The sequence below is a fragment of the Notamacropus eugenii genome, chromosome 2, assembly GCF_028372415.1.
Source record: "Notamacropus eugenii isolate mMacEug1 chromosome 2, mMacEug1.pri_v2, whole genome shotgun sequence".
Classification (NCBI taxonomy): Eukaryota; Metazoa; Chordata; class Mammalia; order Diprotodontia; family Macropodidae; genus Notamacropus; species Notamacropus eugenii.
Genome location: NC_092873.1, coordinates 312,317,371 through 312,329,969, shown reverse-complemented (window position 1 = coordinate 312,329,969; position 12,599 = coordinate 312,317,371). Strand labels below are relative to the sequence as shown.

Genomic DNA, 12,599 nt, shown 5'->3' with positions numbered 1-12,599 from the left:
TTTGATAAATTAGTCAATCAATGAACATTTATTAAGTGCTTACTAAATGCCTGGCACTATGCTAAGTTCTGTGGCTATAGGTATAAAAGTGAGACAAGTCAACATTTTTGGAGGGGCAGGCAACATGTACACAAAGGACATGGAATGTCCCATCCCCTCATTCCCCCTCCCCCCAGTAATTCACAGTGATCTGGTGAGAGAGGGTGATGACTGAGGCAATTAGGAAAGGCCCTATTTAAGGAGGTGGTGTGTATACTGAGTTGGGGAGAGAGAGGGGTTCTAAGATTCAGAGGACAGATGGGAAAATATTGGAGGCAGGGGGAATGAGTTATGCAGAGGCACGAATGGAGGTGGAAGATTACATGTTATGTAGAAGGACCAGCAATTCTCCTGTTTGGCTGGTGGACAGATTTTGAGAGTGGGACTAAAGATACAATCAGAATGGGAAAGAAGTCTGGTATCAGAGCACAGAGCTTTAAAAGGCAAACGAGGATCTATTTTTTAACAGAAAGGCAAGGGGATGTTTCTTGAGTAATCAACCTAAGACACAAGTGAGTAGGCTGGTAAATTGCTCTGGTTTTTTGTTTGTTTGTTTTTGAGATGCTCAGCTAGAAAGCTAAAGGATCATATCCTTTCCTGGATTATGCGCGTCCCTAGGTCTTTTAAGTGGTCAGGACAATTGAGAGTGGACTATATTTTGTGGTGTTTTTTTTTCTTTGTAACTTCTGAGTCCAGAAGACTTTGGATCCAAGTCCTGCCTCACACCGACGGGCAGTCACGCTGACACCATGGCTAAATCATTTAATGTCTGCGTGCCCTCAAACAACTCTCTAAGACCCTTTATACCAGCAGGTGCTGGTCTACACTAGTGGAGGGACTTTCTTCATTGGGAATTCCTAACACAAATGAAAAAAGAACTGATTTCCTCTACCTCCTCCCTCGCCTTCAAAAAAAAAGGGCTACTATCCGAAGATCATAGACTGGTCTAACTAGGAGAGACCTTAGCGATCCCTCGAATTTCATTACAGAAAAGGAAACTGAGGCTCTAAGAGAGGGAAGTGACTTGCCTAGGCCAGTCTGGGGCAGAGCAGGGCAGGGCAATGAAGTCCCAGCCTCTTGCCTCCCAGGCCCACGGTGTTTGCCCTTCCCCTCGCCGGCTACCTCTCTTCGGGCCCCAGTCGTAGGAATTCTGCAGATGCAGGTAACGGCAAAAATAGCCAGGCGTGGTTTCCTCCGCAGAGCCCAGGCACATTTACTGAGAACTGCATGCGGACAAAAAGGGGTTTTGCAGGCAAATAGGTGCAGATGGGGGCGGGGTGGAGGAGGAGCTGGGAATTAACTTTCCAGAGCAGCTCTCGGGCTCGGGCCACTCTGCGGGAGTCCAAGCCCCGAGCTCCACCCTCGGGGCGAGCTCCTGGCCCCCTAAGCCCCGCCCCGGCCCGGCATCCGGGCCCCCCTGGGTGGCCAGCTCTCCTTACCTGGGGCTGGCCCGCCCACCTGAGCCCCGCCCCGTCCGACTCTCGACTCCGGGCGCTCCGTGACTCGCTCCTGGCTCGGGGGCCTTCCTCCCGGGGGCGTGCGGAGGGCACGCCCCTTTCGAATCCCAACACCCCAGCGCCCTGTGATGTCACAGAAGCTTTGATACAAAGAAACCTTCGGCCCACGCGGGTCGCCCCAGCAACGGTAGAGGGTGGGGGCGGGGCCGGGGCCCGTCGCCGCCTTCAACTGTTGCGGACCAGACTGGGGAGAGTAGAAGGAGCAGGAGCAGGAGCAGGAGCAGAAGCAGAAGCCGGGGGAGACTGTGCCAGGCTGGACGCGCGGCATCCTTCTCCTCCTCCCGGCACCTCCGGGGCTGCGGAATGCGCTCGCCCCCAGCTCCTCCGAGCCAGGTAAGGCGGCCTGGGGCAGCGCCGGGCTAGGGGGGCTACTTGGGCGCCGGGGGACCTCACCTGGCCCGGGGGGCCCCAAGCACCCGCGGGGGGGCGAGAAGTTCCTGGTTCGCCTGTAACTTTTCCCGCAGCCTGACATCGCTGGGACGCCCACAACCCGCCCCTTGCCAGGGGGAAGTCGCTTCCTTCCCTCTCTTACTTCGGCCTGTGCTAGCCTCCCTGGGGAGGGCGGGTGCACGGTCCAGTCGGAGCCGGACTGAGGTCAGATTACCTGACTCGAGTTTGCCCAGGTGCTGGGCGCGGGATTCGCCCGGAGCTTGCCCCGGCAGGGCCAATCGGATCTACCCCCTGCCAAAGCTCTTTCGAGGGGTGGGGGGTAGAGATACAGTACCCCCACACACTCTCCCACGCCACTCATGCGCGGGACGGCACTTAAGGAAGCGATAACCCCTGTAGAGCTCAGGGCCCAGGCCGCGTCACCTTGGGGATTAGCGCAGTCGGGGCTCGGGATTTGTATCTGTGTAGGGGGAATGTATATTGTGGAGAAGAAACAGCTAGAGAGAGTACTCTTAGAAATACCCCCCCCCCCCACTCAACACCTTCCTAAAGTGTCCGTGTCCTTGAAAAAAGGCATGTTTTTCCTGTATGAGGAATGTTGGTTTGAAATGACCCGCCTCCCATCACCCCTTACACAAAAACGTGTCTGGGAGTAGAAAACTTAATCCTGGACAAGACGACCCTTAGTCCCTCTAACAGCTAAACCCCCTTCCGCTGCCCCCCCGCCATTCACCTGCTAGGCATCTTGCCCCGGGCCATGGGAAAGAACAGCCGCTGGGTGAAATGCTGCTTGTACGTTGAATGAATGATTGTGGACTGACTAGGGTAGCTCGTTTCAGCTTCGTAGTCCGTCTGCCCACTAGTAGCTTGTTTTAATTTCTGCCTCTATCTTTTCATCCTTCTAAATGCCTACTTTGTGGAAGACACTAGACAATATGCTGGAGACTTTTTTGTTGTTGTGTTGTTTTATTTTTTTGGCCAGAATCCGAGATCTCATTGGTAGAGAACTAAGATGTTCGGTTGCTTGTTCTGCCACTGGGGGCACTTAGAAATTCAGTCACTTGGTATGTGACTTGAACCCTGGGCTTCCTGATTCCGTAACTGCCTCTACCTCCTCTGTTCCCACTGTGGGGGATTACATCCCCAAACAACCCCAGTGTTCTAGGAGTTTATAACCCATTGTAGGGGGTGGGGTGACAGTGAGGACATTTACATAGAAAAACAAACGCTGTATAATTTGGAAAGGGAGAGACCCCTAACAACTAGGGAGATGAGCAACGTCCTCTCAGAGATGTGAGGAGGAGAGTCCCTGGCAAAGGCTTCTGTTGTCCTGTGGATTAAATATGTCTCTATACTGTGGCTTTCCTACTTTGAAATTGACAGGTTTCCTGTGGCAACATCCAACTGCTCACTCTTTCCACGAAGGTGATCTCATAGTGACTAGACAGGAGAGGGGAGAATTGATTGTCCCTGTAATAGGCTTCCAAGTATCCAGTGAAAAGTTTTGTTCCACCCCCTTGGTGTTTCTGATCAAGCCATTTTGGGTGCAGATTGGATATTAGCAGACCTGTGTCGACTTCTTGGAGTCTAACCTTGAGTAGTCTGTGTCCAGCCTCTCAGAGACTCAAAGTAGATACTGTAGATAATATGTAGAAACATGTTGTAATTCAGAGAGATAGGAAAACACAAGATACAGTTACTACTCAGAGAGCTAGGCAGACTGCTTGATTCTTTAGACAATAGTTAGGTATGATCGTGGGCAAGTGACTTCACCTCTCAGCCCCTCTGACCTTTGCCTTTCCCCATCTGTAAAATGGGTCTAAGAATGCTTTCACTACCAACCTGAATGGGTTGTTGAGAGGAGAGTGTTCCAGAAGTGAGTTCTTGTCTGGAAAGTGCTTTAAAGTGTTGAAATGAGAGTTTTACTAACACAGGAGGTTGGGAGGGTCTGAGCATCTCACCAGCCAAAAACCCCAAACTTTGTGCTTCTGATCTCAGTATCTCCCTTTGCTGTTCAAAGTCATCTCCAAGTTATTTAACATCAGTATCTTAATTTTTCCTATGGAAAATTTTTCTTATGCTTGGCCTCAGTTCAATTATGAGATAAGTTGGGTGACGGGGATTAGGACCAGGTTTCCAGTCTGGCCCTTGTTAAAACCTGATGTTTACTAAGCACCTACTATGTGAACAGTAAATAAGCACCTACCATGTGTCACAGACTGGGGAGGTGGACACAGGCTTGCTCATGGATTAAGAACTGAAAAGGGTCTTTGAGGTGAGCTAGTTAGACCAAGCTCCTCATTTTAGAGACAGGAAACTGAAGCCTAGAGGGGTGTTTTTGCTTTTTTTTTTTTTTTTTTTTAAAGTAGGCTCCTCCCTGTTTGCCTTCTGGCTAATCTGTGTGGTATTAAACATTGGAATTTTCCTGGAATAAAATCTCTCCGCCCCTACACCTTCCAGCTCTTCTCTTTCTGCAAGCCATTATGCCCACCATGTGTTTGCTTAGATCCTCAAAGACCTGTGGCCTCTGGCTCCCTGATTTTCCCAGAGCTGTTAATCTTTGCCGAGACCAAAGTTGACCTGGGGGCTGGGGCCTCCAGTCGGATCACAAGGCTCTGGCTTACTTTTGGTTGTCTGGAGATTTGATGTTCTCCTGATAGAAGCAGGTGACTGCCTGGGCTTTGGTTCTGTCCCTGTCAGGTTGTCTGGGCTGTGATTTCTGTCTCTTTAGAACAAGTGTTCCCAGAGACCAACGAACCTTCAACTTCAAAAAGAATATTTTGACAACTGCATTCTGTTATAACTGATTTCCTTTGTAATCCTGTGCAGTGTATGTTATATATTGAATAACCTGATTCTGAGAGGAAGGAGGCTGTAGGGTTCACCAGATTGTTAGTACCATTCCAAAGGTTATGAACCCCTGTTTTAGTGTGTCTGATTATCGCAAGGGATAGTGCACCATTTCTAAAAACTTTCTCTGAAATAGAATTGTTGGTTCATTCACCTAGGAACAGGCACACATTTCAAGGAGCAGGTGAAGATAGAGTAGGAGGGCTGAGTTTCATCAGGGAAATGAAATATTAGACAAGTCACTTCCTCTCTCAAAGCTGGGACTCTCACCTCAGCTCCTAGACAGTCTAGGAAAGCCAGTAGGCAAAAATTGTGTTGTCCCTGGCTGTGAAAACTTGCCTCCCATGAGCCTGGTGTATGTACAGTGTTAAGAGTCAGTGAGTCAACAGTAGCTCAGATCTGGGTCGTTGAGAGACCTGGGTTTGAATCCCGCTTGGATGCTTGCCACTTGTGTGACCAAGTCAGGTGACAGCTCAGTAAAATGAGGGGGCCATGATAGGTGTTTTTGAAGTTTCCTTTTACCTCTTTGAGATCCTGTAACATGGAAAGTGAAATAGTTAGAGGAGAGAACTTGGGGATGTGCCTTCCACATCCATCAATGTGTGTTTTGGGTTGGGTTGTTTTTGTGGAGGGGGATATAAATATATATTCTAAGTATATTAGAGTATAAATTAAATATTTATATTTAATTCATATTTAATTTCTTCTAAATATATGTATATATTGATATCTTCTATTGATATATTTCTCTATCTCCCAAAAGCTTAAAACTGCACTGACTTGGAACAGCCTGTCTTCTGTATTTATCTATGAATGTGCCATTTTTCCTTATTAGAATATAATCTTTTGGAGGGAAGAGACTGTCTTTTTTTTTTCTTCTTTGCATTTCTTCCTTCTGGCATATGATAGGTACTTAATAAAATACTTGTGAGTAGGGATTGTTTCATTCTTTGTGTTTATATACCCAGCATGGCACAGTGCTTGGAACATAGTAGGCACTTATTGATAAAATATTTGTTGATTATTCATAGTTGAGTAGATTTGGGGTCTAGCAGGAGTATTGGGCTCTATGAGAAACTGGGCCATGGAGAAGCATGTATTCCATTTTCCTATATAGTAAAAGTGGAAAATCTAAGCGATTTCTGTTCATGGTTTAGTCTAAATAAATGAATGGATAAATAACTAAATAAATGGAAATTTCTGAAGATTCTTTTGGGAGTGAAGGCTATTAGGCATTGCTCCCCACCCCCAGATGCAGTGAGCACAGTGGATAGAGAGCCTGACTCAGAAAGACCTGGGTTCAAGTCCCATTTCCGATACAAGCTGACTCTGTGACCCTAGGCAAGTCCACCTCTTAGTTATCTGGGCAATCTCCATTCCAGGAGTTCTTAACTTTTTTTGTGTCCTGGCTTCTCAGGTAATATTTTTAAAATTCATCAAATAAAATATATAGGATTACAAATGAAACAGTTCTGCTGAAATAAAGATGTGATTTTTTTTTTCCCATCCAAGTTTATAGACTGCCTGAAATTTATCCAACTGGTTAAGAATTCTTAGTCTGAGACTATAAGCTACAGGGAAGGTACCAACCTGCTTTGGTAGAGGGGACTGTCTCAGCTGGGAGTCTCTATCCCACCCACTTCACCAAGTGGAGTGAGTATGTATGTAGGAAAGAACCCCCCACACACACACTCTATTGGAATGCTTTTCAGAGCTGGAGGTTGACTTCCTGTGATGAGCCTCAGCTTCTCAGGGTTCCTGTCTATACTCTCTAGCTTTCTCTCTACAGTGCACTCCCTCTTCACTTGGAATCCCTAGTTCCTTAAAAACATGTCTCACCTACCACCACCTACATGAGGCTGTCCCGGATCCCCACAGCTGGTCCTCTGCCCCCCCCCCTTGCCTTGTATTAATGCACATTTATATGTGTACACGTTATCTATCCTGATGGAATGTAAGCACTATAAAATTTCATTGGGACAAGCATGGTGCCTGAGGTGTGTGTACACATACATGTATGTATATGTATGATGTGTATATGTCATATACGCACATATGTATGTATATGTATGACAGGCAATTAAGATAAATGCTTGTGAATCAGTTGATCTAGGCTCACCATGTTGGCTGATTTTGATCAGTGGTGGTCATCAGAATTGATTAAACGTTACTTCCTCCAATAGCTAGATGTTTTAAAAGAGTTCTTACCCATGTTTGCATCCTGGACCCTCTCTGGACATCTGCTGAAGCCTTTGGAGCCCCTTCTCAGAGGAATACGTTTACATCCATAAAATAAATTACATGTGGAAACCAATTCTATTGAAATATATAACACTATTACAATTCAGGGGCCTCAGGTTAATTTTAGACCCTTGTTTAACATGATATTAATAACTTCCATGTAGATAGTTCTTCCTTTGATCCATCTCTTAGCACAGTCCTGGCACATAGTAGGCACTTAATAAATGTTGGTTGAATAGATCCTCACAATATCCCTGTTGTGTAGGTGGTATGCCCAGAGAAGCCAAGTGACTTAGGACAATAATTGACATTTTCATAGCACTATGAGGTTTGCGAAGTACTTTGTATACGCTCAAGCCTGTCACAACAACCCTCTTAGGTGGGTGGTATTATTATACTCATTTTACAGTTGAGGAAATCAGAGCTCAGTGGTCAGTCAGCAAGCATTGATTAAATGCTTACTGTATACCAGGTACTTTTCTAAATGCTAGGGATACAAAGAAAGACAAAAACACAGTCCCTGCCTGCAAGACCACCATAAATAGCCAGATATGCACCAGTCAGGAATAGTAGCTCTGTGGTTACAGCTAGGAAGTGTCTGAGATGGGCAGGATTTGAACACATCTTCCTGGTGGCTCCCAAAGTGCTGGCAGAGATGTGACCAGCTGTTTCAGGTCTTCTCTCCCTGGCATGATACTCCATCCTGTGTGCTCTTGCTTTTGTTAAGACCTCATGACTAATTCAGCCTAATTGAGAAGGTCTGTTTAATTAGAGCCCTTCCCTTGTCAACTGACACCTGTAACACAGGAGGGAGGCTTTTTTCTCTCCACTTTCTCCCCTTTCTCCTGAGAAATTGAAAGAGGCAAGAACCCAGCAGTGGAGAAGACATGATAGAATATCCTAGGAGAGCTTTGTCATTTTTTTTCTGCCATCACATAAGAGACCTTTGTCACCTAGCTCTTCCCCAAATGGTAAGGGGTAAATTTAAATGCAACCAAACATAGATTAAGGGTATATTGTGATGGAAAGCCCTGAACAGATTCAGGGCCAGTTGTGTGCAAGGCCCCATCAAGACTAAATTAGATTTAATAATTGTGGGCAAGATTTTTGGGTGACAAAAGACAAAACGGGAAACACGCTTGGAAATCTCCCTCCCCCAAGTACTTATATTCTTCTACTTGGCAGACTTAATAACTAGGAGAATCTGGGTGGACTTCACAGAGATGGTGACATTTGAGCTGAGCCTTGAAGAATGAGGAGGATTCTGGGAGGAAGATGAATGGTCCAGACATGGGAGTCTGCTACCCAGAGTGTTCACAAAATGAGGGGATAGAACCTTTGATATCCCTGCTGGTTCTGAACTTTTAAGATTAACCCAGCCCAGTGGGAATGTGAGTGGGTACTCAGAGCAGACTGCAGGAAGTCTGGATTACAAGGAGTTTGTTAGGAAGCTGTCACCAGTTCTACAGACATCTATTAAATGCCTAATGTTTGCAAAGCATCCTGTCATACAAGGGAGACAATGATAAAATTATTTGACAAATTAACGCCTGAGCTAAGGAGATAGTTTTGAGATCACAGAAGTAGACTGAACAGGATTTAAAATTAGCTAATGACAGGTTGGGGCAAAGGGATTAGGGGAGTTGGAAAAACAGGGGACCGTAGGGAGAAGAACCCTGGCTTTGCAGTGGAAAGACCTGGGTTCAAATCCTATCCCTTCCTCTTACTACCTGTGTGATCTTGGGTAGAATACTTCACCCTCACCTCCCCCACCCCCACCCTTCCCAGGGCTTATTTTCTCACTTGTAAAAATAAAGGGGTGAGCAGGACTAGAACAGGGCTTCTTAACTTGGGTTCTGTGAATTTTCTAAAATTTTATTTTTATTAATTCATTTAATTTAATTAATTTCAATAGAGTTGACTGCTTTATAATCCTCTGTATTTGATTCATTTAAAAACATAGTTCTGAGAAGGGGCTTCATGACCCAAGAAAGATGAAGAGCCCCCCTTGGCTAGATGGCCTTAGAGGCCCCTTTCATTTTGGAGCCATTTACATAGCTCCAAACTTTGAATAATAATCTCCAACAGTTACATAACTAGCACTTGAAGGTCTATAAAATGCTTTCAGCTACCAGAGAGGTGAATTATACTCATTTTATACCTGAAGGGTAGTTCCCATAGTGGGATAATGGAACATATTGATGGAGAGTAAGAGAATCTAACCCTTGGGCGGAGGTGAGAGAGAAAGTTTTGTGGGGTACCCAGTCTCATATTTTTTCTCCCAGTAGATTCCATCCTTTGGAGCAGAACAAAAAAAAAATTATGTATTTTCTATCCTCCAGGCTTTTGCCCAACTCAGGTCAGAGCATTAGCCACCGCATAACAAACTTCAGACCCATATCTTCCCTCCTGCATTGTCACTGTTTGTGATGTTTTGAGTTATCACAAAATAAAAACTGGTGTTACTGAGAGCATAATTTTCTGACCTAAAAAAAACTTGTTTGTTTATTAAAAGCAAAATATTAATAAATGAACCTGGATTTCTCCTCCTCCCATCATATATATTCTAAGCAGTTGCCTGCCTAGTCCCAATTCTGACTTAGAATACTATTATTATTAATAACTCAAATAGCCCATTATGGTGATGGAGTACTTTCCTATCCTCTCATTGGGTCTTTTCTGTGGTTTATGCACGTAAACTTTTTTTAATTGATGCTCAAAAAAACCCAAAAACCCCTAGCTATTATTATTTCCACTAATGGAACTCTTCCCTGTAACAACTAAGTCTAATGAAACAAAACAAATCAAGTTTATAGTTATCCCCTGAGGGAGGTGCCTCCATCTTCCGTCATGGCATGGATCCAAATTCCAAAGTCCTTTCAACACTGTTTTCTTTTACATTGTTCCCATGTAAATGATCTTCTGGTTCTCTTTACTAGCTCTAAATCAGTTCATTCGTATCTTCCCTTTTTTTCTCCTTGTTCCTCATCTTCATAATTCCCTAGGGAGGTAAATATTCCATTACTTTTTCACACCACTTCAAATCATTGTGACCCAATTGATGGGTACCCACTCTGTCATCCATCCTATTAGAGTCTGCCGTCAGTATATATTTTTGCATTTTTTGAGACCTTTCCCTCTGTTTTTCACCTTCCTGGGCTGTTATTTGGGAATGTTAGAGCTGGATCAAAGGGTTTGTTCAATTTGGTGACTTTTGGGGTCTAATCCCAATGTTGTTGGATTTGGCAGATCAATTACCATCTGGGCTAGCAGGGAATTAGTATGTCTGTCTTTCTCCCCCATTACCTCCCCAAATCACTGTCCTCTTTCATCACCTCTGCCTTTTTGAGTGTGAGGTGAAATCTCAGTTAGTTTGCCTTTCTCTTATTAGTGATTTGTAACATTTTTTAATATGGTTGTTGACAGCTTGCCTTCCTTCTTTGGAAAACTGCCTGTGGGAAACAGCTTTTGTTTGTATTGATATGTATGTGTGCGTGTGTGTGTGTGTGTATACACACATATATATGTATTTGCACATTATATATAAATGTTTTCATATCCATTTATATATCTGTAAATATACATATTTATAAATATATTGTATCTACCTACACGAATATAGATATAGCTATGAATATATATACTCTATGTAGATAGATATATAGTATATCCATAAATATATACATGCCCTGTGTATTTATGTATATATATATTTCAGGTATTAGATCTTTATGAAAAAATTTTCTGCAATTTTTTTTGCTCATACTCTTCTAATTTCAGCTGCATTGATTTTGTTTATGCAAAGGCTTTTCAATTTTATGTGTTCAAAGCTGCCCTTTGTATCTTCTGTGATCACGTCTGTTCCTTGTTTAGTTAAGAATTCGTTTCGTAAACCAGGGGTTCTTCCCCTTTTGTATGTTCTGGGCCCCTTTAGCAGTCTAGTGAAGCCTGTGAACTCCTCAGAATAATGTTTTTTTTAAAATATAAAACTTTCAAAATACATAGGATTACAAAGGAAACCAATTGTATTGGAAATATATAAAAATATTAAAACATTAAATGCATTGGCACAAAATACTCAGATGACAAAAGAAATCAATTATATTGAAACATAGTTATCAAAATATTTTTAAAAATGTTCATAGACCTGCAGGTTAAGAACCCCTGCCCTCTGATTAGCTGTAAAAAGTTCCTTCATTTATTCTCCTCCTTATTGTAGCATCGTCGTCATGACCTTTTAGGTCAAATATCCCTTTGGAGCTGCTTATATTCCATAGTATTTGTCTAAGCTGAATTTCTACCAAGATGCTTTTCCAGTTTTCCCAACAGTTGTTGTCAGAGGAGGAGACCTAGTATTTAGTCTCTGGGTTTATTGAACACTAGGTTGCTGTGTTCAGTTGCTTACCAAGTTTTTTCCATTCGTCAGTTTTTTCTATTTTCTTAATTGGCACCAATTAATTATGGTGATAACTGCAACAATGCTCAGTCCTTAATTCCTACTTAAAAAAAATAATTTCATCTGAGAGGGACCTTCAGATTTCCCCTTTAGTTCCTTTAGATTGATTTTGTTATTATTTTATCCAGTTCCATAAAGTAAGAGGGAGTATGATATAATAATGATAATATTAATAAAACGGTAACAATAATAAATAATCGCATTTATAGAGAGCTTTAAGGTTGGCAAAGCACTTTAATATAGATAGAAAGTCAGCCTTGAAGCTAGGAAGACCTGGGTTCAGATTCCATCTCTGATACAAGCTGGCCACGCTGGGCGAGTCACTTGAACTGTTCTTGGCAGCTCTTTTTAAGATTTTTAAGTTACAGAGGAGGTGTCCACCTGCGATGTAAGAGGAATTTCTTCACCTGGGAATTCCCTCTTCCAATCATGTCCCAAGTTCCAGCCAGTCGCTATTTATTTCTGTAAGGAGAGTTTTGTATTTTAAGAGATTAATTCCCAGAGATCTCTTGCATTTTTGTAGCTATTTTGAGTGGAGTTAAGAAAAAAACCAAACAATTCCTCTTTGAGTTTTGTTATTACCAATTGTTACTACGATCCTTATTAATAAGGATTGAATTCTTATTCGGCTTCTTTACAGAAATGATCAGTTGTTTCAATTCATGTTTTTATTGAATCTCCAGGATTCTCTAATCTATCATGTTCTCTCCAGATAGAAATAATTTTACCTCCTGTTTTCCTATGTTTATTCCCTCAATTAATTTCTTCTGGCCTCATTGCTAGAACTGGACAGAATTTACTTGTAAATCCACCTGGGCTCTGGATGGTGGTGGTTGGGTTTTCCCCTTTGAGAGTTCATTTGTAACTTGTTCATTTTTCTGTTTCTGAAATTGGGTGGTTTTAAGTTCCCCATTGTTCTGTTAATCTGGGAACTGGATGTTTTCATAAATATTCATTAAAGTCTTGAGTTTTGTTGGTATGTAATGGCTAACATTTTCCTTTGTTTCTGCCTTCATCTGTTGTGAATTTCACTTGATTCTCATAAAAACCCAGTGCGATTCTGAGCTATTGTGTTAGACTCCTGATTGGTCTCCTTGGCCAAATTC

At 43.1% G+C, this 12,599-nt stretch overlaps 1 protein-coding gene across 1 annotated transcript in view; it reads left to right on the top strand.

The window, feature by feature from the left end:
* Positions 1-710: 710 nt before the first annotated feature.
* LOC140527804 (rab11 family-interacting protein 4-like) overlaps positions 711-12,599 on the top strand; it is a 73,060-nt gene continuing 61,171 nt past the window's right edge. Inside the window, exon 1 of the mRNA XM_072644996.1 lies at positions 711-1,889. Coding sequence (XP_072501097.1) covers positions 1,860-1,889 — 30 coding nt within the window. The 5' untranslated portion in view covers positions 711-1,859. The remainder of the gene's footprint in view (positions 1,890-12,599) is intronic.